Consider the following 27,264-nt stretch of genomic DNA (forward strand, 5'->3'; position numbering starts at 1 on the left):
TGCTATATTCAATGTGTATCGGGATTAAATTATTCTCTATTTAGGTTTTGTTATCTAATGGTCTACTAAAAACCAATATGCATTGTTATACCAAATTGATTGCCACAGTTTTTATTTTTTTATTTTTTTAGTTATTGAAAATGAAGGTAAACTTAGGATGCTTCTTTGTAAGAGTTAGAATTGAGTCTAGCATGAGGCATAATTAGGAAAAAATAGTCCAAGTCTGAGGTTTAATTTTGTAATTTGAGTATTAGTTGCGTAAATGCTTTTCCATGGAGTTTAGGCCGGACCAAACCATTGTGGGTTGTTACTGGTAACTATTGCTGGAAATTTTGCCTCACAGCTAAAATTGGAATGCTTTCATATGATTATGCACATGGTTAAGAGAATCAATGATTCAACTTGTTATTCATCTGAGTTCTGATAACTGAATAAAATATAAGTTGGTATAAAAGATCATATGCTGATTTTGTAATCGTTATTCTTGCAATTACACAAGCTTCATTGCTTTACAAACAGTCTACTCTAATCAATGTATATGTTCATCTATTATCTTCTTCAAACGAGGGACAATATCTTGCATAGAAATCCTTTCCTTAGGTGATGGTGCAGAGCACTCTAATGCTATTTTAACTACCCAATTCAGGCAACTAAAAAGCTGAGATATGTCATCTTCGCCGATTGCATCATTATTTACTTGTGTCAGATTTTTGTCAAGCACGTTGACAAGTGTCGATGGATAGGCATCGTGCACCCACTGCCTCAAGCTCAACTCTCCCTCGAACATCACATCTGTCGGGCTCTTTCCTGTGAGTATCTCTAAGAGGAGTATTCCATAACTGTACACATCTCCTCTCCTCGACACTCTACCGGTAGCAGCATACTCTGTAAGAAGTTAGGATGTGAGTGACAAATATATATATATATTATAATTTTAATTATAATTTTACTAGCTAAAATTTTTCCCTTAAAACATTTATATTTCTATGATGGCTCATTGTATAAGGATCTCATTACCTGGTGGCATGTACCCAATTGTGCCCATGGCACCTGTTGATGTGAGAGTTCTAGTATCATGCGCCAGAATCTTTGCGATGCCAAAATCACTCAAATGTGCATTCATCTCTCCATCAAGAAGCACATTGCTCGGTTTTATGTCACAGTGCAACACGACATGATGATGGTTATGATGGAGGTACTCCAACCCTAGCGCCACATCTAGTGCCACATTCAACCTCTGTACAAGGTTCAAGCAGGGTGCTGACGAATGAATCCATCGCTCGAGGTTCCCGTTGGGCATGAATTGGAGCACAATCGCCTTGAAGAATAAGTTAGAGCAAGCGCTGATGACTTTCACTAAGTTGCGGTGCCGCATCATGCCTAACACCTTGCACTCTGCATTGAAGGCTTTCAATACCTCTTCACTATGGAGGTTCAGAACTTTTACGGCAACAAATGTTCCATTATGAAGCTCGATCTCCTTTGTAAACTGAACTGAAACCCCCTGTTCCCAGTAGATTAGATTCACTGAAGTTTTGTGTTGCACGAACCAATTCGTAGTATGAAATTGAACAATACTCTTTCATGCTTGGTGTTCCCGGAATGAGGGATGTAGGTTTAGTGCACCGTTTATACATAAAAATAACACATAAGCATGTACAAAGCAATGCAGATATTACAACAGGAATGATAATTTTTAGCAGCTGTGAATTTGATTTGGTAACTTTCAAATAACATGGTGCAAATCCTATGCTCTGTGCCCCACATAGCTCCTTGTTACCAACTAAATATTGAATTGTGATATTGGAGAAAACTCCGCCGGCCGGTATCTCTCCCTCCAACTCATTATAAGAAAGGTTCAGTTCAACAAGGTACTTAAGATTAGCTAGAGATTTTGGTATAGTTTCTGACAGATTATTACACGAAAGATTCATGTAATTAATATTAAAAATATTACCAAAAGTCACAGGAATAGGACCACTAAAGGAATTGTACGAGAGATCCAAATACTCTAGCAATGTAAGATGCCCCAGTGAATCTGGGATTCTACCCGACATCCGATTGTTTGCCACATCCAATATATCAAGAGATTCTATGCTTGCTACATCTGACGGGATTGATCCCTCAAGAAAATTTTCTGAGAAGCTTAATTGTATGAGGTTTTTGAGGTTCCATACACCTTGAGGAATAGTCGATGACAAGTTGTTGTATGCCATCCTTAGATATAGGAGATTGGTAAGGTTTCCTATTGACTCTGGTATGGCCCCGGTAAGTGAGTTAAATTCAAAGATTACTTGAGTCAAACTTTTAACTTTCCCTATCTCAGAAGGTATTGGCCCGGACAGAGCATTCATACCGACATAAAACATTTGGAGATTTTCCATTTTACCTATTGATGTAGGTATATTACCGGTCAATTTATTGCCATACAAGTCCAGTGCAAAAAGGTTGGTTACGTTACTAAACTCTGAAGGAATAGCTCCTGATAAGAGGTTTCTCTCAGCACTGAATTTTTGAAATGTTTTACTGAGGTTTCCGACAGATATTGGAATTGAACCCTCTAAATTGTTAAATGAGAAGTCCAGAGTTTGGAGATTCTTACAGTTTGACAAAGAATCAATGAAGTCAAGCGTGCCGTTTAGTTGATTCCCTACTAGGAACAATTGGCGTAGGACCTGAAGGTCCTTCCCTATAGAAGCTGGTATGGCCCCGGTGAAATTATTCACATTGAGATCTACTTGCGCAAGATTTGAAAAATGTGACAGAAACGAAATGGTTCCAGTCAAACCATTTTCCGCTAGATTCAAATATTGGAGGTTTTTCAGATTGCCTAACTCGCCTGGAATTTTACCCCATAAATGATTTGAACTAAGGTCGAGTTGTGTGAGTGCTGAAAAGTTGCCTAAAGACGGAGGAATGCGTCCGGTTAAATTGTTACCATCCAGGTACAATATTTCTAGTTTTCCCAAGTCATGTAACTCATATGGTATGCTCCCGGTAAATTGGTTAGTCGAAAAGGAGAGGAATTGTAAGTTTATACAACGACTGAAACCTGAAGGTAAACTGCCAGTAAAATTATTGCCCTCTACTGTAAAAACCCATAATTTGGGAGTCAAAATACTCATGTTAGACATTGTAAGGGGGCCAGACAAATTGTTGTGCGACACCGAAAAAAGCTCCAAGGAAATGTTGAAAATTGACGATGGTACATTGCCTGTGAGCATGTTACCACTGAGTTCTAGATAGGTGATGCGGGGAAGGTAACCAAGCGAGTTGGGTATGGAGCCAGTTAGCGAGTTATTACTGATGTCAAGGTGTTTGATGAATGAGAGGTTACCTAGCATCGGAGAGATTGTTCCCGAGAGAGACAATCCTCCTAGAGATAATTTGATGACTCTCTGTCGCCGAGCGTTGCACGAGACGCCGAACCATTTGCAGAAGGAGGTTTTATTGTGCCAAGTGGAGTCGAGAGTGCCCTTTGGATCATAGATGTGGTTTTTGAAGGAGAGCAATGCGGCGAGATCGGTTGTGTTGTCATGTGATAAAGAGAAGGATTGCTTTGAGCAGAGAAATACTGAGAGTATAAGAAAGAAGAATAAGAAGAATGATTTCATAGTGAGTTGCTGGTGATTGTGGAATACTGGAAAAGAAATTAAATTAAACAATGATTGGTTGATGAGTAATGAGAAAGAAGTATTTATATATATAAGAACTGAAAAACGTGTGGGAAACAAATTGAGAACACAAGCCAGCTATCATGACCGATTTGGAATGATTGACTTGAAGTCTCCGATCCCATAGCAAGTAGTCATATTTATTTGTGGTAGGTACGTAGTATATATGTATATAGGGTAAGGCTAAGGTGCTATGGGTTGCATAGAGACCTACGGTGCTACGGCTCAATATTCGAAATTTTAAAATCCAAACGGTCGATCTGAACTGTTTATCTTGTTCTCCATATTAATTTGCATTTGGAGACCAAATTTTACATTTTTTGAAAATTTTTTACTATTTTTTTAGATAGGTAGAAAATCAAATATCTGAATGGTGCAGAATTTTTTAGATCAACTGATTTTCTACCTATCTAAAAAAATAGTAAAAAATTTCCAAAAAATGTAAAATTTGGTCTCCAAACACACATTAATATGGAGAACAAGATGAACAGTTCGGATCGACCGTTTGGATTTTAAAATTTCGAATATTGAACCGTAGCACCGTAGGTCTCTATTTAACCCATAGCACCTTAGCCTTACCCCATGTATATATACCTCCTTTCTTTAAATTTGAACGGGGAATTCATATATTAAGAGCAAAAACTTATGATATTACATATTTTTTCTTTCAAATTATATAATTATTACATTAAAAAAATTATATAATTACGTATTTATCATCCTAAATTTTAAAAACTCACATATTTACTCAATTAAAACTAATTAAAGATTGAGATTTATTATGTTTAATATTATACAAAATATAATTAATTACGTAATTATGTTTCTTCCCCTTCTGATCTCTCTCTCATCTATTCAGTGTCAAAATTGTGCCACTTCCCCTATCTATTGTCTAAACCTCTCTAGCATCATTCTAATCACACTTGTTGAATTTGTCCTAAAACATATCATTTTAATGGATTCTAACCCTCTCCAATGTCATTCCAATCACGCTTGTTGGAGATGATATCTGAGAAAGAAGAACCCTTGAGATCTAGATAGGAGAGAATTGAGATTATAGTCTATTCGAAAAAAAATAACATAATGATGAAGAGAGAGTGTACAAGGTGAGTATGTCTAGTTTTAATTAATTCTTGATTAATTGTAGATTTCTGAATCTTAAACATAATTAATTTTTGGATACATTTGATATATATTAAAATCATATTATATAAATATGTGAATTATTAGATCAATTTAGTGCTAAATACGTAATTACAGAATTTGAAGAAAAAAAATTATCATAATTTCATAATTTTTTAGTGGTATACATGAAATTCCCCTAAATTTGAAAATGAAATAGAGTGAGTCTATGGTACTATGCATATTACGATTTGGCCCATAATACGGCTCAATATTAGACTTTTTAAAATCCTAACGGTCGATCCGAATCGTTCATCTTGTTCTCCATATTAATATGTGTTTGGAAACCAAATTTTACATTTTTTTAAAATTTTTTACTATTTTTTTAGATTTATTGAAAATCATTGTTTTTGGATGGTCTAGAATTTTCAGATCAAGTGATTTTCTAAATATCTAAAAAAATAGTAAAAAGATTTCAAAAAATGTAAAATTTGGTCTCCAAACACATATTAATATTGAGAACAAAATGAACGGTTTGAATCGACCGTTAGCCGTATTACGGACCAACCCGTGATATGGATAGTACCATAGACTCACTCAATGAAATATATAGCACTTTCTCAGTATTACGACGAAACTACTTTGTTACGTTGCGCTGAAATGCATATGGTCTATCGTCTACACCTACTCCGTGCGACTTGCATGTGGGAATGGTCCCTGCAAAGTATGTCATGTGCACTTTACCAAACAAGATGAATTATTGAGTTCTTTTTTTATTTTCTATCAGAACATTTGTAAAAGAAAATTGGTCAAATTAACCAAAACTTTGCCTTTACAATCTCCAATGAGATTGCTTGTTCGAGAGTAGAGGTTGAATAATACCCTTAACGGGTATACCCGCCCGTACCCGCCCGTACCCGCCAGCTAGGGTACCCGTGCCCGAGCCCGGGTATGGGTCGGGTACTCGGGTACGCGGGTACGGGCAAAAACCGGACCGGACCCGTTATTTTAGACCAAAACCCGAGTTTACCCTACCCGAGTTAACCCGTACCCGACTAAACCCGTACCCGACTACCCGAGTACCCATACCCGTATACCCGAGTACTGTTCATCACAGTTCAAAATTCAAAAAATTTGATTTTTCCCCCAAAAAAAATCAGAAAAAAACAGAAAAAACCAGAAAAAACCAGAAAAAAACCAGAAAAAACCAGAAAAAAAACAGCAAAAAAAAAAAAAATACCCGTACCCGCCTTACCCGTACCCGTACCCGCCTTACCCGTCAAGGGTACACGGGTAAGGGTATAGGACGGGTAGGGTATGGGTTTTGAAAATTATACCCGCCATACCCGTACCCGAATACCCTTGTACCCGAGTATACCCGTACCCGAGACGTACCCGTACCCGAGACGGGTATACCCGGGGTACCCGTACCCGCCCGAGTTGCAAACCACTATTTGAGAGTGTAAGAAAGAAGAAGAAGAATGATTTCATATTGAGTTGTTGGTGATTGTGGAATAGTACTGGAAAAGAAATTAATTTAAACAATGATTGATTGATTGGTTGATGAGTAATGAGAAAGAAGTATTTATATAAGAACTGAAAAACGTGTGGGAACTGGGAAACAAATTGAGAACACAAGCTGGCTATCATGACCGATTTGGAATGATTGACTTGAAGTCTCCGATCCCACAAATAATTAAGGAATAATTTCATATATAGCACTCAAACAACTGTGAAATTACATATTTATCATCCAAAAGTTTTATAATTATATATTTATCATCTAAAAAATATAATAATTCACATATTTATCTAATATAGCTTTAGTATATATCAAATATACCCGAAACTCATATTAATTACGTTTAATTTTCTTAAAACTGTAATTAATCAAGGATTAACTTAACACCCTCTTCTTCTTTTTTTCCTAGAATCGTTTTCCTTTATACCTAATATAAAATATTAAAAATAGATATTCAAACTGAGCTAGTAACAAAACACAGATTTTTGAACTCAGTTACTACTTTGATAATGGGTTGCGATATCATCGTCGAATTCACTATGAGTTATTTTATTGGAAAACTTGAAGCAGTTACTTTGTTTTTAGATGATCAAATTGGAGTTTGAATCCTTAAATATGAGTCTGCTGCCCCTTCTCTCTGAGTTTAAGCGGGAGAGACGAGATGATGAGAGTTTAAGCGAAAATAAAAAGTTACAAAAAAGATGGAAATAAAATATGTGCACTAAAGAGGAAGGGACAGAAGAAGAGAAGAGACTAAATAACGTATTAATTATATTTTATATAATCTTAAACTTAATTAATCTCATTTTTTGATTAATTGGATAAATATGTGAGTCATTAGATTTTTAAATTGTAAATATGTAATTATAGAAATTTGAATGGTAAATACATAATTTCACAGTCTTTGAGTGGTATATATGAAATTCTCCCAATAAATAATGAATCCTAACCGTTCATCTATCTTATGTGTGATATGTCCTAATGCAAAAATTTTAAACTTTCTAACTTATTTGGTATAAAGTAAAGTGGTTAAAATTAGAAAGTTTATAAATTAATTTTAATGCATCTATTTTCGAATTTTTTTACCACTTGACTCTATACAAAATTAATTTAAAATTTTAAAAATATTGTATGTAGACGCATCACTCATATGACAAATAGTTTCAACAGTTCAAATTTGTCATTTAAAACTAATTCGATAAATTTTATAATTGAGTTCACAAAAAAGACTTGATGAATTTTAAAAACTCTAGTTCTACCCCAAGTAGTCATATACTCATATTTATTTGTGGTAGGTGCACGTATTATGAGCGGCCATTTTTATTAATAACCAAAAAAAAAAGTTTTTTACAAAAGTAACTCCAAAATCTGAGTTTTTTCAAATATAACCAAACCGCCAGGCATGCTGGCGGTCCACTTCTATAGCGGACCGCCAGGGACACGGGCGGTCTGCTAGGGACCCGACCGCCAGCGTTCTGGGCGGTCCACTTTTTTTTTTTTTTTTTTTAGAGATCTGATTTTTTTTCTTAATATTTTCATTTGTGAAGTTTTAATTTTGCTTAGAGTATTTGCCAAAAAAATAAAACATTTGATATATTTATAAGTGATGTCGTAACTTTTTATAACTTTCAATTGATTTGTCAGTTGGATATCACAAGTCTAAAGATAACACTAATTAAGGACTTGGCTTTGATTCAAAATATTTCAAGCTCTGACAGCTTGTTGATCTTCTTCTCTATATTTATGGTACTAAAACAATAGTTTAGAGATACTAAAATATGTTCAAACCTCAAATTAGATCTCTGTCCATGCACAAAGCACCCTAGACTGACCTCTGGTATGGTACCAAGTCCAAACTCAGCAGCCAAGCACTAGGCAAAAGCTGCTGGTATAGTGCAATGCACTAAAAACATTAAATTTGACCTCTGTTGGTAAATCAGCAAGTCTGGACTGATACAGGGACCAAACTGAAAAAGTTATTACACCGGCATGTAGAGCATTAAAAAAATACACAGAATTGATACAAATTTCAATTTATTTGGATTTTTCTACAATTAGACAACATCACTTATAAATATATCAAATGTTTTATTTTTTGGCAAATATGATGCAATATGGTCCTGCGCATGCTTCACGAAAATGGGCGTAACTTTTGATCCGTCCGTTGGATCGGGCTGAAATTTTGACAGGAACTCCACAGCCCAAAACTGGATCAAAAACCAATCTATGATTCGTTTCATCCATTTTTGGGCTCAGATTCGCGATCCGAGTCTTCCTTCATGGACTTTTGGACCTTTCTTTATAATTTTAGAGTTTTTAGGGTCTTTTATGTTTTTTTTTTATGTATTTTCTGTTTTTAGGGTTTGTATTTAAACAGACGTCATGTCTTTTGGCAGAAGTTAGTTCTTGATGTATCAGTTTTATTAAAGAATTGAGAATCTGTGTGATATCAGAACCAAATCTATCTTTCCATTACTTTTTTTCCAATTTCTTGATCGTTCGTGCATCAGCAAATACCCTAAGCAAAAAAAAACTAAAAAAATGAAAATATTAAGAAAAAATCAAATCTCTAAAAAAAAAAAAAAAAAAAAAAAAAAAGCGGACCGCCCAGAACGCTGGCGGTCGGGTCCCTAGCAGACCGCCCGTGTGCCTGGCGGTCCGCTATAGAAGTGGACCGCCAGCATACCTGGCGGTTTGGTTATATTTGGAAAAACTCAGATTTTAGGGTTACTTTTGTAAATTTTTTTTTTTTTTGAGTTATTAATAAAAATGGCCGTCCGATTCCATAGCAAGTAGTCATGATATTGACTTGAAGTCTCCGATCCCAAAGCAAGTAGTCATATTTATTTGTGGTAGGTACGTAGTATATATGTACATGTATACCTCCTTTAAATTTGAACGGGGAATTCATATATTAATAGTAAAAACTTATGATATTACATATTTTCTCTTTCAAATTATATAATTACTATCTTAAAAAAATTATATAATTACGTATTTGTCATCCTAAATTTTAAAAACTCACGTATTTACTCAATTAAAATTAATTAAAGATTGAGATTTATTATGTTTAATATTATATAAAATATAATTAGTTACATAATTATGTTTCTTCCCCTTCTGGTCTCTCTCTCATCTATTCAGTGTCAAAATTGTGTCACTTCTCCTTTCTGTTGTCTAAACCTCTCTAGCATCATTCTAATCACATTTGTTGAATCTGTCCTAAAACATATCATTTTAATTGACTCTAATCCTCTCCGATGTCATTCCAATCACGCTTGTTGGAGATGATATCTGAGAAAGAAGAACCCTGAGATCTAGACAGGAGAGAATTGAAATTATAGTATATTCGAAAAAAATAACATAATGATGAAGAGAGAGTGTACAAGGTGAGTATGTCTAGTTTTAATTAATTCTTGTCGATAAGAAATTCAGTTTGATCTCTTTTACCGAGAAGGTCTACGGTTCGAGTCTGTATAGCCCTAATCCATTTCATTATTCAAGACTTTTTTTTTTGAAAGAGTTTTCAAAATAGAACTCTCTTTCAAAATATCTTAAAAGATATTAAGATAAGAATAGTATTCCGAATAAACTAATTATTTAATAGAGTTTCTTCAATTCTATGTAAATTTTGATATTCTTACATTGTCTTTTACTATAAAGTAATTTTTGAATTAAGATATTTTTGTATTTATTCTATCTTATAGAATAAAAGATAGTTTTCTAAATCTTAAACATAATTAATTTTTGGATACATTTGATATATATTAAAATCATATTATATAAATGAGGGGGGATCCAATTACATCATTTTTTGGTGGAACCGAATTACACCTTATATTTTCGAAGTCCAAACAATTGATCCAAACCGTTCAACATGATAGATATGTTAAAATGTGCTTGCAGATAAAATTTTACATTTTTTTGAATTTTTTTTACCTCTGACAATGTTTGGGCTGGAGGTGGAGCTCTCTTGGGGGTCGTACCTCTGACAGGAGAGATCGATTTGACTGGGGTTCACTGGAGGTGGCACCGACAGGAGTCTTTAGGGCGAGAGAGAGAGAGAGGAGTGAGGTTGGGGCTGGGGTTCGCTGGAGGTAAAAAAGAGCCGACAGGAGAGGAGAGGAGCGGGAGAGTCGCTAGGTCGGGACTAGGGTTCACTGGAGGTGGCGCGGACAGGAGAGGAGAGGAGCGGGAGATCGCCTTTAGGGTTGGGGGTTCTTAGCATAATAAGAGTGAAAGAAGGGGGCGGGGTGGGAGGGGTTTGCTTGGAAATGGAGGGACTATTTTTGAAAATTTTGAAATCCATCAATCAGATCTACATGAATTTTAAAAGAGATCTAACAGCTCACAATGCAATGCATAGAGCCCTCAATGCATAATAGCTTATCCCTTTTTATATATATATATATATATAGAGTAAGGCTACTCTACTTTGCAAAGTAAAGAGTCCCTTGTGCTTTGCATTTTGGTTCCTTGGATGTACTATAAAAATCGTGCTGATCGGATAGATCTGATTGAAAAAGTTTTGCTGAAATCAACTTTTTCGTCTCTCAATTCACTGGATCCGTCCAGTGAGATAACCCCCCAAACCCCGACCCCCTCTCTCTCACAGCGTACTCTCCTCTCAAAGCCACTTATAGACCTAAATCGCACCAAATCGCACCAGTTGATTTCTCACGCGATCTTCCTTCTACCGCTCCTCTCCTACTCTCGTGCTCGGCTCCCTCCCTCTCGGCACTCTCATGCTCTGCTCTGGAAAGAATCGTTGCTCTCGTGCTCGGCTCCCTCCCTCTTGGCGCCAGCGACAACCGCTCATCTTCTCCAGTGACAGAACTAAGACCTTTCTCTCGGCGAAAATCTCAGACAAGTCACCGATTGGAAATTGGTAACTTCAGACCTGTTTATTCTGAAATTAGGGTTTAAAAAAAAATTGACTTTGCTGAAACTTGCTGAAACTGGTACGAACTCATCGATTGAAAATTGCTGTCATATTTTGGGTATTATATCTATATTTGCAATTATGTAGTTTCTTTTTAACTGTAGGAGCAACTGATTCCAGTACCTGCTATTGTATAGTGCTGGACCTGATTTTGCATAATCGTATCCAACTTATCTCTTAGGTTCATCTGAACTTTGTCCGACAGCTCATTTGTGGCTTATTAGGCATATGGGTATTGACATGTCATATGTACTCTTAATAGTCATCCAATGTCATTGAAGTTGTCATATCAGTTGGTATAGAAGTATAGATATGCTTCTTGTGGTGTCATAGTTTCATTGACAACACATCATGGTTTTACTATGTGATCCAATAACTTTGATACAAAATAGCTAACTTTTCAGGATTGCAATGACCCTTACATTGGGTTTAAGAAGAAGGGCAATAGAAGAAGAAGAAGATATTTTAGGGTCTAAATTGTAAAGGTCATCGTTTTGGTGATATTTTGAAAGGTGAAATTAGATTGATTGTATCTTCTAAACTAATTATGAAATCCTTGATAAGAATCAAAGTAATTTGTTGAGGGTATCTTGGGAATTGGTACTTGTAATTTGTAAAAACTTTTGATGTTATAGAAGAAATTTTTATTTTATTTGAAGTTCGAAGATGGAACTGTTAACAGATGGATATGTAAATTTCTTGGTTTTATTAAAAGGTAAAGTATTACTCTAATCATTGCAAATGAGTATTAAGCAGATGGTTTTATTGTTCAGAGATTGTCTTCCCCTGCTTCAAATAGGATGGCAATGGCTTCTTCGAACATAATTTTATAGCAGTCCAGTTTCTGTAATTATACTGTAATTATTGTCAATAAGAATTTTATAGCAAGTGTCTTGAATTATACCAATAAGAATTATATTGCAAGTAATTATACTGTTTTGTCAAAGCAGGAGTGTTTTGAATTTTATAGCAGTCCAGTTCCAAGAAGAATCATATACCAAACTTGAATTATACTGTAATTATTTGAGCACTACAGTAATAAAAAAAATGAACTTGTAACCCTCTTGTAACACCCATGTACCAGTCAGTTTAAAATTATACTAGTTTTCTGTACCAGTCAGTTTTATCATAGATCATTTGCACTTAAGAAACCGATTACATACTAGTACAATTAATCACAAAAGGCTACATGATGAAATAATCTCTTTCATCACTGCCACAAATAAAAAAAGAAGCCAAATAAACAGTGGCTGTTTTCTATTAAAAAAAACTTTGTACTTTGTTCAATAAGCAATCGACTTACATCCGTGAACAGGAATAAGACCTTGTTACACTTTCAACTTCATCAGTCAGATTCTTCGTCAACAACTTTACTTTCAACTTCATTTTTAACTTCATTATTGTTCTCAGTACTCTCATCTCAATCAACACATTTTTATAGAGTTTGATGCCTGTTAAAAAAACTAATTTCAAAATTAAGAAGGGTTAACTAAAAAAAGCTAAAAAAGGCTAAAAAAGCTAAACCTATGACAAAAAATCCTAATTAAAACTTCATAAAAAATGAATGAAATTAACTAAATAAACTAGCATAAAAAATAAAATGGTAAAATTGATAATAGACAGTGAGCTCTTGAACTTCTTACAGAAAAGTCTAGCATTTTACATAGCAATCCTCCATTGATACATCTCTTGTATGGAATTGTCAATTTTTTAACATAACATATTTGTTCAAATTTAACAAATCATTAATAAAACCTTTCTTTCAGGTTGAAGAAGATTTGAAATCAGAACTTCGGAAGCAAATGATGGTACTGAAGATTTGTATTCGTCAGAAACTCTGAACAAAGTAGCAGCAAATGAGGGTTTATGAAGATTTGTTGAAGCATGTTCAAGGAAATTTTGGTTACACAAGTTTAGTTGAGAAGGCAACGCTGAGAGAGGAGAGCTTACTGAAACCCTAGGTCTCCGGAGTGAGAGAGAGAGGGGATCGCAAGCGAGAGAGAAGACGGGCACCGAGAGAGGAGAGGAGCGGGATCGCTTTGAACGAGTCGCTGGAGTTGAGAGTACGCTGTGAGAGAGAGGGGGGCGCTGGAGAAATTCTTATTCCAGAATTCCATGAATGCATCAGCTATTTTGAAGCTTTCATTTTGTTGGGTTCGGGGTCAGGGGCGGTAATGGAGGGTCCAGTTCAAGTTGAATGGAGTTCCGAAAAAGTTGATTTCAGCGAAACTTTTTCAATCAGATCTATCCGATCAGCACGGATTTTATAGCACATCCAAGGAACCAAAATGCAAAGCACAAGGGACTCTTTACTTTGCAAAGTAGAATAGCCTTACTCTCTCTCTCTCTCTCTCTATATATATATATATAAACAATAGGACAAAAATTTAATCAACATTGTTTCCATTACGTGGAAGTCTTCAATAGACAGAGAACTTTGCAAAAATAGATCGGGTTTTATCCATTTGATGGTGCTTGATCGATATTTAGATTTTGTTCTTTAATTGATTGTTTCTCTTATGAGATTATTATCAATTGTCATGACCAACCGCTCCAACTTTGGACATTGTCTACATAATAAGCTTAAATTTCTAATTAGGGTCCTCAATTGATTATTTCAAGTTCTTCATGTGTACTCTAATAAGTATATCTAGTTTCAGCTTTTTGGAGAAAATAGAATAATAGTTTGTTTGTCACTATTTTTACCTTGTTTTAAAATGATTTAATCTACGTTCCAATACTCATGAAAATCTGTATAATAAATATAACACATTGGATATTTTATTTGATAACATGGTAGTTGTTCCTATTTGATCAATAGACACTTTGGAACCATTTGTTTTCTGCCTTAATTTTTGTTTCTGATATATTCAAATTTTCAATCATATAATCGGTTGCACCGGAATCTATAACCCAAATTTATTGTTAGAACTTGAGAAAAAACTGGAGCAATTACCTGTAAATTTACCTGACGTTTGCAGCAGGCCATTTAATTGAGTAATTAGAGTTGAGAGATGGGCTGGGCTTATTGGGCCTGAACCGGTCAGTTCAGAAGTGCAGCTGCTGTTTTCTTTCCCTCACTTGCGTTAGTTGCGTCTACCGCAAATCCCTTTCTTTCTCCTTCTCTCGGTCCGCTGCTTTCTCCTGCGATTATCACCGCCTCTCTCCCCCTTTCTCTTCGGCCGGAGGTGCGGGTAGAGGAACCAACAGCCATCTCTCTCTCTCTCTGATGAGCAGGAAGGATCGGAGGACGCAATAGCATCAATGGCCTGGAGAGCGCTAGCAAAGAATGTTAGCTTTGTACCTTTTCATTAATTACTTGGCACTCATTTTCTAAACACAACATTCACTTTATTTATTGTTTAAAACAAATCACGGGTTCATTTTTTTCCTAGGCTCTCAGCACAAGCTCAAGCTATCTTTCAAACTGTGGGGTTGCAACAACTGCTTCTCATATCCTCCATACTACACTACCCGGTGAATATCTCTGCACCACATCCTTTCTGTGTTCTCTTTTTTGCTTAAAATTGTGCTACTTTGTAAAGTAGTGTTCAGCAGTGATGTGAGTTGCTCTTACCTAGTTCCGTTGCAATGCAATAATACCCCACCAAATTCAGGCCCCGAAAGAAGAAAAATGAAAAGGCACAACGGAGATGAAAAAAAAAAAAAAAAAAAAAATCTAATCTTACTCTGTCAAATATTTATTTTTCAGATGTTTTGTTATGTTCAGGAACCTTGAGAAGTTCTGGCATTCGGTGAGTGAACTCTTCTCTCAATTTTACTACAGTTTTTTAGTTGTCAATGCGAGTTTACTTTAATAAACCCTAGTGAAATCACACTGTGATTTGTTTCTGTTAGGAACTATCATGCGAGTCTAAGTCTTCTGTCATGGAGAGGAAGAAGAGAAGAAGCACCGGGATTGAAAACTCCGGGGAGAGAGAAACAGGTTAAGAGAATGAGTAAACCGCAGGCCCCACCAGTGGAGGCACGGTATGTACCTCCAAAGCCGAAACGACCTATCAAACCAGCTCAAGTGAAAACTGTTGATATATTTGAAGGGATGACAGTTGTTGAGCTCGCTAAACGTACTGGTTCCTCAGTAAGATCACTTCAGGAGATTATGGCAAGTGTTGGTGAAAAAGTTGGCTCAGAGTTTGACCCAATTACCATCGATGTTGCTGAGTTAGTTTCTACGGTAAGTACTTGATCTATCTTCATCTAAAGGGTAAAACTTTACTGTTGTGGTTACCCTACTATTAGATAGTTGTCTTAGTTTTCTCTTTCTTTCTTTCTTTTTTAAACAGTCTATTAGATAGTTGCTTGGAGAAATACAAAGTCACTCCCCAACTTTCTGTTCTCTTTTACAAATTTTCTATAACTCTAGTTACTTGGCATTACTGGTACTGGTACTTGTTTATAGCAAATCATCTGCGAACTGTATGTATCCTCTATTGAAATTAAGATTATTGAATATTAGGGAGAGATAGAGGGAGAAATTGAGAAAATTTGTTAGAAATATCAATTACTGATAAATAGAAAAACGATTATTCAAAATGTAACCAACTGCATTGTTACTACCCAAGGAAGGTAAATAATAATTCATTTGACCAAGTCTCTACATTGGACGAGTCTTTCATTTCTCTATTTGTACTTATCCGGTAGGAAGTGGGAGTAAATGTGAAGAGGCTACACTCAGAAGAAGGCGCCATACTAAAACCAAGGCCACCTGTCGTGACGGTAATGGGCCATGTAGACCACGGCAAAACCTCTTTACTAGACGCCTTGCGTAAGACCGCTGTTGCGGCCAAAGAGGCCGGTGGTATAACTCAGCACCTCGGTGCATTTGTTGTATCAATGCCATCTGGCGCCTCTATCACCTTCCTCGACACTCCAGGTCATGCAGCCTTCACTGCCATGCGGGCCCGTGGTGCTGCTGTGACTGACATAGTCACCCTTGTTGTTGCAGCAGATGACGGCGTCATGCCCCAAACACTTGAAGCCATGTCCCATGCAAAGGAAGCCAACGTGCCGGTTGTAGTGGCCATCAACAAGTGTGACAAGCCTGGTGCGGATCCGGAGCGGGTTCGCATCCAATTAGGATCCGAGGGACTGCCGCTAGAGGATCTCGGGGGTGATGTACAGGTGGTCGAGATATCAGCCTTGACAGGTACCGGATTAGACAAGTTAGAGGAAGCCTTGTTGCTACAAGCCGAAATAATGGATCTGAAAGCAAGAGTTGACGGTCCTGCGCAAGCGTATGTTGTAGAAGCACGAGTAGACCGTGGCCGGGGACCTCTTGTGACAGCCATTGTAAAATCGGGCACATTAAGTGTCGGGCAGTACATAGTAGTGGGGGCGGAGTGGGGACGAATTAGGGCAATAAGAGATACATTGGGGAGGGCAACAGAGCTGGCGGGGCCGGCAATACCTGTGGAGATCGAAGGGATGAAAGGGTTGCCGATGGCGGGAGATGACATAACGGTTGTAGGGTCAGAGGAGAGGGCGAGGATGCTGAGTCAGGGGAGGAGGAAGAAGTTGGAGCAAGGGAGACTGGAGAGGATGAGTCAGGAGAACCAGGAGATCTGTGCAAAAGAGGGAGACGACACTGACGAGGCACCACAGAGGGTTGAGCTGGCAGTCATAGTCAAAGGAGACGTGCAAGGAACAGTGCAGGCTGTTGCTGATTCACTCAGAAGCCTTAACAGCCCTCAGGTTCTTTTCCAAATTTTTTTTTTCTTTTTAAAAATATAAAACTCTTTGTGTGATGTTTTCCTATTTACTATCAAAGTGGCTGTACCTGTACCTGTACCTGTACCTGTACCTGTACCTGTACATGTACCAGTTCAACTTGACAGCACAAAGTGGTTAAACCCAAAAGCCAATGAAATATGTCATTATGTTTTTTTAAATATTCATTGTAGATTTATCTTTTTTAATTATTATAGGATTATCATTTCATGAAAAAGTTGTCTCTGCTTAAAATAACTTATTTTGGTAATAATCACTCACCATTAATCTTTCCTGCCAGTTATTTGTGAATATAGTACATGTGGGAGTGGGCCCAATATCTCAGTCTGATGTGGACATGGCGCAAGCATGCAATGCATGCATTGTCGGGTTCAATTTACGAAGTCTACCAAGCCCTATTTCTACCTCTGCTAAGAAAGCTAATATCAAGGTACAAATTATCGCCCGTCCTTGAAACCCATGTTTGTATCAATTTTGTTGAATTAAATATAACCTGAATTTTGAAATTTGTAGATATTTCAGCATCGGGTTATCTATCACCTTCTAGAAGAGATTGGCAAACTAATAGTGGAAAGGGCACCTGGCACAGCGGAGACGCAGGTCACTGGTGAGGCTGAGGTGCTAAGCATTTTCGAAGTGAAGTCACGAAACAATTCGAAAGTGCCCGATGTGAAGATTGCAGGTTGCCGGATCATTGATGGAAGATTTAGCCGATCATCTACAATGCGGCTTCTGAGGAGCGGCGAGGTGGTGTTTGAGGGATCGTGTGCTTCTCTAAAGAAAGAGAAACAGGATGTCGAGGCGGTCGGAAAAGGAAACGAGTGTGGTCTTGTAATACAGGATTGTCAAGATTTCAAAGTTGGAGATGTGATTCAATGTTTAGAGCAGGTTATTAGGAAGCCTAAGTTCATCTCTTCAGAGAGTGGTGCAGTTCGCATCGAGTGCTAGTTTCATTTATCTTCTTTTTTTCTTTACCTAATTTTGGGGGCACCTTTATTATTTAAGCTCGAAACAAGTGATTTTTTGTGGTGTAAAAGTATGCCAAATTTTAATAGGAGGAAATATGGGAAGTTTTGAGAGAACTGGATTTCCCAAGTATAAAATAATTAATTGCTTATAAATATTATCTTATATGATTTTTTTATTTTTCATGTATGGTACAGCAAGTAACTGCTCTTCAATGTTTCCACAGAAACCATCATATTTGAAATTGTTTAAGTTTGACACACGCATTATCTAATGATAAATCTCTCTTAATTTTAACAGCCAATATTAAGTAATAATTTGATTGAAAATGTACATATTCTGTGTGTTGCAAACATTGACTTACAGTTGGTTTGCAGTATGAGATTCAAATGACAAAAAAAGAAAGAAAAAGGAAAAAACATTTAGCTGGTTAAAGCTCTTTTTTAATTAATTAAATTTGTACAGGTGTGTAATTTTAAAGATGAGCAGACTCAGCCAACCAAATTTGCTCGGAATGACGTAGGGGCAGTATTATTTGTGCTTTGAGATTCGTGTCAAATTAAAAAGAACAATTTGGACCGTCCGATTCAATTGTAGAAATTTTTGCTCCTTGCAACATTTTTTTTTTGTAAATGCGAAGTCGTAAGTGGAGATCCAACTTTCGACGAAAACCTTTTCTCCCAACCAACAATACTACGGCCACATCTCAACTCCTTAAAACATTTACTATGCACTTTTTGGTATTTTTAGCATCACATTCCATCTTTTTAATTCAGCATGCACGGAAAACAGTATATGTACAGTAACCTCAGTTGTAATTAATATATAGGTTCCATTTTTTCTTTCTGGAAGAAGACTTATAATTTTGTATATAGTATTGTCATGAGCAGTTCATCCTCGTATTAAACCTTGTTATTCAAAGTCAGTGATAGAAGACCTAGCCGATTTGAGAGTCAGCAAAAGAAAAGGAGATTTCTTCCGCTCCCCACCCCACCCCTCCCTCCCTCCCTCCCTCCCTCCCTCTCCTCCAATCCGTTCGGATTCCACCTCCTCCACCTCCATTCTCTTCTCTAATTCTCTACTCCGTTTAAGCAGGTGTCTACTCGTTAATCTGATTGCTGCTTTCTCATCTATCTCGATTTCGAGTTGGACTGAGGGTGCTGTAAATTCGTCCCACTCCTATAATATTTACTATAGCTATATATGAATAAGGTACGTGTTTTGGTGTTTGATGTTAAGATGTTGTCTTCTTCTTCTCATGCTTCCAAGCTTCTTTTTTTGGTGTTCACACTGGTTGTTCCTGAGAGGTGACTGTCTCGGTCCGGTTGATTTAATTTATGTTTCGGTTTGATTCAGTGTCTTTTCGGCTGCACATTCCTCTGAGCAGGTGACTGTTCCGATTCAGTTGATTTTGTTCCCGATCCGGTTTGATTCAGTGTCTTCTCAGCTGTGATTCGGTGTAGTATGCCAGAAGAAACAAGACAAATAGGTGCACAGACGAAACAATCACAAGGCTTCTAGAATTTCAATCAAGTAAGGATTATCAAATTTGTATCTTTAGGATGCACATATCTCTGTGTATTTTTTATTTGTTTTATAGCTAAATGTTTTCAAAGAAACTTGTTGTCTAATATCATGTAACAGCTGCTTGTAACTTTCTGAATCAATGCACGGATTTTTTACTAAAAAAAAAAGTTTATCCTGGTATTCATCTTATTCTTTTGGGAAAAAAAAATATTAGTGCATATCCACTAAATTTTTACTTTTGAATGTTTCCTCTTCTAAAACTAAAATGTGAATATTTATCCATTAAAATCTTACGGAATATCTTTGATATATCCTTATAAGTTGTTTAATATTAATTAAAATGTGAATATTTACGACTAACAGTCCCCCTACTTCAATCCCCTATCTGTCCCCCGCACTAAAAGACAAAAAAATAGTTAAAATGTGCTAACTACCACCAAAGAGCAAGATTAATGCTATTTTATTAATAGTCAAAACGTATAGTATTCATACCTACGAATTTATAGTATTCATACTTATTATCAGAACTATTCGTCATATGTAAACACAAGCTGGAGGGGACCAGTAACGACCAGGGAGACCGCTGACGTCTTGTGACAGCCTGGATTGGGGACCGCAATCGTCTGAAAGCAACATTTACCAAGATTGGGGACCACTACAGCGAATCTATATATTATTTATATCTAAATAAAGAAGTATTCATATCTAAACAAATGAAGTATTCATACTGACGATTACGAAGTATTCATACATGTTTGAAATAATTTATACAATTCAAAGTCAGATTCATCTCTCTCACCCCACCTCTTCCAAGAAGTATTCATACTGACAATTACGAAGTATTCATACATGTTCGAAATAATTTATACAATTCAAAATTCATTGTCAAATTCATCTCTCTCACCCACCTCTTCCAAGAAGTATTCATATCTAACATGAAGTATGCATATCTAACAAATGAAGTATTCATATCTAACTAATAAAGTACTCAATATCTAACAAATGAAATATTCATATATATAACTATTCATATTTAATTAATGAAGTATTCACACATGACACTAACAATATTCACATCTGACACTAATAATATTCACACCTGCCTAGATTGGGACCAAGAAATATTCTCAACAGACTAGTATGCATATCTAAAACAATGAAGTATTCATATCTAACTAAATAATTATTCATACTGACGATTACGAAGTATTCATACATGTTCGAAATAATTTATATAATTCAAAATTCAAAGTCAGATTCATCTCTCTCATCCAACCTCTTCCAAGAAGTATTCATATGTAACATGAAGTATGCATATCTAACAACTGAAGTATTAATATCTAACTAATAAAGTATTTATATGTTGCACTGTGACAACCTTCGCTGGGCTAGCATAGACCCCCTCCAATGGTGCACCACGCTCTCCCCGCCGAATCTTGATGGTGCACCATGCTCTCCTCGTCGGATCTCGACGGTGCACCACGCTCTCCTCACCAGATCTCGACGGTACACCACGCTCTCCTCGCCGGATCTCGACAGTGCACCACGCTCGCTTCGCCGGATCTTGACCGCCATCACAACTGTCGGCGTGGATAGATGGTGGCGAGCAGTAGAGGAGAAGAACAGGGTGAGTTTTGAGTTATGTTGATTTTTTTTTTCTTTCTAAGAGAAGATTGAAAATAATGAATTTTGACCACATGAGGGAACAAAAAATGAAGATTGTTAGAGGGACAGATAGGAGACAGATTCAAGGGGGACAACATCTTTACTCTTTATTATTAATCGTTTCTAAAAAAATGTATTATTAATCTCATAGACAAAAACATCTTTCCAATCTGACCCTCTCTATCTCTTATTTTCTTTTCTTTTTTAAATGAAGGTGAATATTAAATCTTTTAACATTTAAATATCTATAAAAAATTTAATCGAGTTTTAAATATACAATCTTTTACACGAAAAATATTACCTTAGTTCTATGTCAGTGTTAGTTCTCAAGGTGCTAATTTTTTTATTAATATCATTTGCATTAAACTAGAATTTGTCATTTGCATGAAGAAAAAAAAAGGCCACCGCATTTTGCACACCATACTTGATCAATTCATTTTTTTCCGAAATAAAATATATGCTGCTGCTTCCTGTTCTGTGTTCCGAAATAAATTTTCGACTCCAAATAATCGAAATTCTATTTGCCATCTAAATTTCACTGTAAAAATGGAGTCGAATTTTTTTTTACGGCTTGTTGTTTGTCATTTGAATTTCACTATACTCATTGAGTCATTTTAATATTTTATATTATTTTTATAAATAAAAAATTCTGTTGTAATGTCTGGCCTAGAGGTGTTAGGCGGATAGGTTTTAGATATTATTATATTTGAATTTAGGTACTGATACTGATACAGATACGGATATTATTTTTACAACCAGTTTAGATACGAATACGGATACCGCATTTAATAGTAGACATTTTGGGTCTAGTATTTTGGTTTTAGTAGACCTATAACTCATTTGTGAATTATTGAATACAATCCGGATCCGGAGTGAGTACAGACTTCTTACAAACCAATAAATTGCATGTAACAAGGTAGACTAAGGCGCAGGCAACCGTATCTCGCTCCACTTGATTAAAGAGGTATGACTTATAGCAATTTGCTAGATTATGTGTGTGTTATGACTCATAAACAGCGTGTGATTGATTACTTATTTACGGTAAAATCGTCTCTAGATTGTTAGTAAATTTTTTAAAATATACCTACTAGGCTATACCATTACCTAAATATGTGGTCAACATTGAATGCTTCATCTATTAATTTTTCCTACTTGGTCTCCTCTCTCTTTTGAACTTTCCATTTCTATTTTTTTGTTTCTCTTTGTTCTTTCCGCGAGACAACAGAGAGGAACCTCTCTTGGATATAATTTCATGATTGGATTGGTGTTTTGTTCTTGTTAATATTGTTTTTCTTTTAAATTTGATTAGGATTTTGCTAATAAAAAAAACTGAAATTTAGCAAGTTTAAGCTTGCTGACCTGGATGTTGAAAGAAGTGAAAAAAAAAATATTGGGTTGCTAATATTTGAAGAAATATTGATTTAACAAATTGAAGATGCAAGCTAAAATCTTGTGGAATTTAGTTGAAAACATTTTTAAGGGTGTATTTTAGTTGATTTACCTGAGGTCCACTTACCTTGTTGGGTTTATTTTAGTTCTTTTCTAACTTGTTTTGCCAAGTAGTTTGCGGGGTATTGAAGTCAAATGAAAACAGATACCTATATAAACTTTCAAATCATTCAATATATTATTCCGATTCCAATCGTTCAAATTTTTCTATATGAGAATTTCAAAAAAGAAAAATTTCATGTGTGAATCTCAACGAAGATTAACGATTGAAATCGAAATAACAAGGTTCTATTATTCCTTTAAAATAACAACAGATTTATTTTAGAAAAAAAAATCCCAATTAATTACATCTATTTAACATGTCTTAATTGCAAGGCTATGATGATTCTAAACATCTCAGATTAATTATATACAATTAGTTACCCAATACCCACTACGTACCTTCTATTGATTTTAAATTTCTATTAATTACACATACAAAAAATTGAATATTAAATGCAAAAATAATACTCGTATTTATCAATGTTGTAAATAGCGATATGCGTTTGTCATACAGACATGATACCGTCAAATAATTAATCGAAAATAATAGGTTATAATCGAAAATAATTAATTATTAGTCAAAAAAATGTATGACGATTTGATTACCGCCAACAACTAATCGTTAATTATTTCCTATAAAAAAATTATAAAATATTTTCCACTTTTATGAAGGGCGAGCGAGCAAAAAAGGTGTTTTTTTTATTTATTTATTTTTGTTTAATTTCTTGACAGAGCATTCGTACTTGGTAGTTGGTACGAGAGAGTCGATCGAGAGAGAGAGAGGAGCGCAGAGCAAACATTTAAAGGCAAAGCTACTAAATAGTAATACAATTGAAGATTGAAGTGATGAAGCACTAACAAAGAAAAATCAAGGGAATGGGGGAGGCGTTGTACACGGCGGCGCCTTACGCCGTGATGACGATCAAGTTCTTGGGCAACGCTGGGATGATGGCGATGCTGCGGTCCACCCTGGACTCGGTGCACGGTGTGAACTCAGTGGTGCTGACGGTGTACCAGCAACTGGCCTCCGCCTCTGTTCTCGTCTCTCTCACTCTCCTCTTTGATCAGTACGTCTCTTTCTGCGTTTCTGCTTCAATTTAAGTTCACATTTTTCCCAAATTGTGGAATAAAAGAGGATACTGACACTGGCTCTTGCTATGTCTCAAATAGAGATCTGGAATCTCTCCAATTAGCGGTGCAAACGGATCGGATAGTGGTAAAACCATATCTGTATCCGTTTTAATTTTTCGGATACGGATACGGATCGGATATTGACGGATATGTACGGATACTGATCGGATATCGGATATCTGTAAATATATAAATAAATATTTTCATAATATATATTAAATTATATGGTATATATCTACTATTCGGATACGAATAATTAAAATTCAAAACCATATCCGTATCCGCACGGATATTCGGATATCGGATATCCGTATCTAATTTTCGGATATGGATCCGGATACGGTCGGATATTATCCGATCCGTTTGCACCCCTATCTCCAATAGCTTACCAAATCCAACAACCTATTGATATTTCTACTGTTGTCTCATAGCTATTTCCGAGCTTTATTACTCAAATAGTAACTGACATTTCATTTTGTCATATATGGCAGGGGAAGAAGGAAACCAAGCTTGCAAATTCTATCATGGACATGTTTAATTGGCTTCTTGCAGTTAGTTATTATATTCTTTTAATTTTCATATTCAAAATTTGGCAAAATTGTCGCAGGAAAAATAATAATTTCCCTTTTCCAATTTCATTAATTTTGAAATGAAAAGGATAACAGTAGCAGAGCTGCTACTTACATCGAGCCTCCGATACATAACAGCGACAGTGGAGAGTGTCGGTCTCAACATCATACCGGTTGCAGTATTTGTTCTAGCTGTTTTAGCCGGTCGAGAAAAATTTTCATGGGGGAGTGTGTATGGACAGGCGAAGCTGTGGGGTGTCATCACCTCTGTCGTGGGGGCCATCTTAGTTGTGCTCGCATCTGATTCTGACAATGCTGGTGATGGTGGCAAGGGTGCTTTTGTTGGATTTTGGGTTGGTATTTTGATGGTTGCTGTTGCTGTTCTGGTACACTCTGCAGCGTACCTGCTTGTGGTAAATCAAAATGTTATATATGTTTCTCTTTAATTGGTTGCTCATCGTAATTCTTTATAATATTTTTTAGGTTTATTAACAATATATCAAAATTAATAACTTTCTCTCTCAGCAAATAATATGCTTGCTTGAAGATAGTATACTAAGCTAGTCTAAAGAACATTTTCTAATTTAATTTACTTGCAGTCTTCTCGATAAACTTCTAATAGGCAATGATTTTGTGAAAGCATTCCTTAAATAACTGTAATTGTGTGATTAGTCTGGTTTTTTTTTTTTGGTTATAGGAAAGGGTGGCAATAGAATATTCGTCGGATCTTGCTTTGTCAGCTATGATGAATGTATTTGGGACGATACAAACGGTTATAGTTGCGGTTCTGACGGTGAGAGATCTGTCTTTGTGGAAGATTAATACAGATAGCCTTGAGCCCATTGCTATTCTATACGGGGTAATGCTACATATTTATCATTTTTATATATATATGATTGTTCTTTTACTTGGGGGTGTTCAACTAGTCGGTTTGTTAAAAATCAAACTAAAATTATCAAACCAAAATTTTATTCGGTTTCCAAAAATCTAACAGAAGTAATCAAATTAAACTTGTCAAACTGAAAAAAAAAAAAAAACAAAGTAAATTTCAGTTTGTTTAGTTGAATCAAAATAAGAGAGATTAAACTAAATCAAATATAAAAAAAAGTAATTTAAAAATTCAACCGAACCGTTTAAATTGAAAAGCCGAACCATTTAATCAAAAAATTTGTCAATTTGGTTGAAAACCAAATAAACCAGTCCAATAAACACTCCTACTTTTACTATCTTCAGAAGTTCAGATCCAAATAAACCGAACCAAATATTGATGCATAACTAACTATATTTAACTAAAATGTTTTACAGGACGATGCAAGATGTAGTGGTAAAAATTTGGTTCAGTAATTTTTATTATAAGAGGTCCATTTGTTTATTATTTTCAGGGAATAGTGGTGACTGGAATATTCTATTTTGGGCAGAATTGGTGCATACACAAAAAAGGTCCTGTTTTTGTGGCGGCATTTTCTCCGTTGCTTGTTGTTTTCTCTTGCATTTTTGAGATCCTTTTCTTCCAATTCCAAACAAACATTCAAAGGTTTGTCACTAGCTTAAATTTTTCTGTTCAAAGTTCTCTTTTCCTGTTATGATATGATCAAGTAGTATACCTGTATCTGTATATGTATATAACTTCAGGCACACCTCACCTATTTTTGGCCATGTACCTGTCAGGATTTGATAAAGTTGTACCCTTCTCTTTTCTAGTTGTAATACTAGTTACCAATTTTGAATACTTTTTACAGTCACTGTTAGATTTCTTGTGTTTTTGTTTATTTTTTGTCTTTGTGATTTTCATTGATCTAATAAAAAAAAATAATGCAGTGTTATAGGGGCTGTGCTTGTGGTGGGAGGTTTGTATCTGCTTCTATGGGCAAAAACAAGAGATCATAAGGAGAGAGTACCTCTAATCGACCGTAACGGTACCTCGGAAAGCTCTTCTACGGAGCCATTGATAGTAGAAAGTAGAGCTTAGAAAAGAGGAACTAGCAAAAATTAAAGTTATTTCTCTCATACATGAGAGAACTACTGTAAACAAAGAAGCTCCTGTGAAGCTGTGAAGGTAAATAATTTTTCTAAGTATAGGCAGTAGTTTATCTTAGTTTATTTAATTTTGCAGGTTCTTTCGATGCAATATTGTAATATCTGATTGTGTCAAATATATTATATATATTCCTTCCAACTATTGTGTTTATCTCTTTTTAATATGTCTATTTTTTTGAACAAATAGAGCTCAAGTACAAAATCTAATTGCTTATTGATCCAATATAACCGAGTTAAATTTCTGATCTGACCATGGCACTGAGGCCTGTTAATTGTGCAGATTAAACACAGAGTAATTAGGAGTGGAAACCGATTGGATATTATCCGTCCGTATCCAAATTTGTATTTGAATTTTTGCGGATTCAGATATTTCTGACAGATATGGATACGATTTATGCGGATACAAATATGGATACGGTTTCAATTTTGAAAGCAGTTACCTATACGAATACGGATAATTATCTGTGTTCAGATTTACTGTAAGGGGCAGAAATTCGACCTAATTTATCAGGAACCACAAGCAAAGGTACATCAAAATCGGAACAGACAAGGATTGCACATCAAGACTCTGATCAAGAGAGCCGGCTGACTGCCATGAACCTTCTCGACCCCTACGTGGCGACGCAGTGACGTGTCTGGACTGAGAACAATTAGCAATAACAACCAGCAATCAGGGGCGAATTTATTATGTATATATGCTTAATCATCTATATTGAAATTTATTTTTTTCTTAAAGTTTTTATACAGTTCAATTATCCTCATAAATAATCACGTGCTCTTGTTGCCTAGTGGTTAGAAATTCCAATTTATTATTGTAAAGATTTTGAATTATAAATTTTGGTGACCTGGTTGTGCATTTTAAGTTTTAAA

General features: G+C 35.7%; 2 protein-coding genes and 1 pseudogene across 3 annotated transcripts; 2 read left to right on the plus strand and 1 right to left on the minus strand.

Annotated features, from left to right (window-relative positions):
• Positions 1–380: 380 nt before the first annotated feature.
• Positions 381–3,665, minus strand: LOC144571873 (uncharacterized; annotated as a pseudogene). Its single transcript, XR_013517602.1, has 2 exons — positions 1,018–3,665; positions 381–885 (listed from the first exon to the last, which is right to left on the minus strand). The product of XR_013517602.1 is annotated as an uncharacterized LOC144571873 (transcript).
• A 10,710-nt stretch (positions 3,666–14,375) lies between these two features.
• Positions 14,376–18,131, plus strand: LOC144571847 (Translation initiation factor 2, small GTP-binding protein). Its single transcript, XM_078321234.1, has 7 exons — positions 14,376–14,551; positions 14,656–14,737; positions 14,973–15,015; positions 15,119–15,455; positions 15,923–16,972; positions 17,289–17,438; positions 17,522–18,131. The coding sequence occupies exons 1-7, from the start codon at positions 14,525–14,527 to the stop codon at positions 17,954–17,956; spliced, it is 2,124 nt and encodes a 707-aa protein (XP_078177360.1). The 5' UTR covers positions 14,376–14,524; the 3' UTR covers positions 17,957–18,131.
• A 5,237-nt stretch (positions 18,132–23,368) lies between these two features.
• LOC144571856 (WAT1-related protein At1g21890-like) lies at positions 23,369–26,549 on the plus strand. Its single transcript, XM_078321247.1, has 6 exons — positions 23,369–23,724; positions 24,280–24,339; positions 24,446–24,770; positions 25,055–25,216; positions 25,740–25,891; positions 26,176–26,549. The coding sequence occupies exons 1-6, from the start codon at positions 23,534–23,536 to the stop codon at positions 26,324–26,326; spliced, it is 1,041 nt and encodes a 346-aa protein (XP_078177373.1). The 5' UTR covers positions 23,369–23,533; the 3' UTR covers positions 26,327–26,549.
• The last annotated feature ends 715 nt before the right edge of the window (positions 26,550–27,264 follow it).

Source organism: Carex rostrata, chromosome 2, assembly GCF_964058835.1.
Source record: "Carex rostrata chromosome 2, lpCarRost1.2, whole genome shotgun sequence".
Taxonomy (NCBI): Eukaryota; Viridiplantae; Streptophyta; class Magnoliopsida; order Poales; family Cyperaceae; genus Carex; species Carex rostrata.

Bases quoted from the DNA above. Each gene is read 5' to 3' on its own strand.
- LOC144571847 (XM_078321234.1), top strand. From the start codon at position 14,525: ATGGCCTGGAGAGCGCTAGCAAAGAAT. The intron at 14,552-14,655 runs GTTAGCTTTGTA...TTTTTTTCCTAG, and splicing joins GGAGAGCGCTAGCAAAGAAT to GCTCTCAGCACAAGCTCAAG. The intron at 17,439-17,521 runs GTACAAATTATC...TGAAATTTGTAG, and splicing joins CTAAGAAAGCTAATATCAAG to ATATTTCAGCATCGGGTTAT.
- LOC144571856 (XM_078321247.1), top strand. From the start codon at position 23,534: ATGGGGGAGGCGTTGTACACGGCGGCGCCTTACGCCGTGATGACGATC. The intron at 24,340-24,445 runs GTTAGTTATTAT...TGAAATGAAAAG, and splicing joins TGTTTAATTGGCTTCTTGCA to GATAACAGTAGCAGAGCTGC. The intron at 25,217-25,739 runs GTAATGCTACAT...TATTATTTTCAG, and splicing joins CCATTGCTATTCTATACGGG to GGAATAGTGGTGACTGGAAT.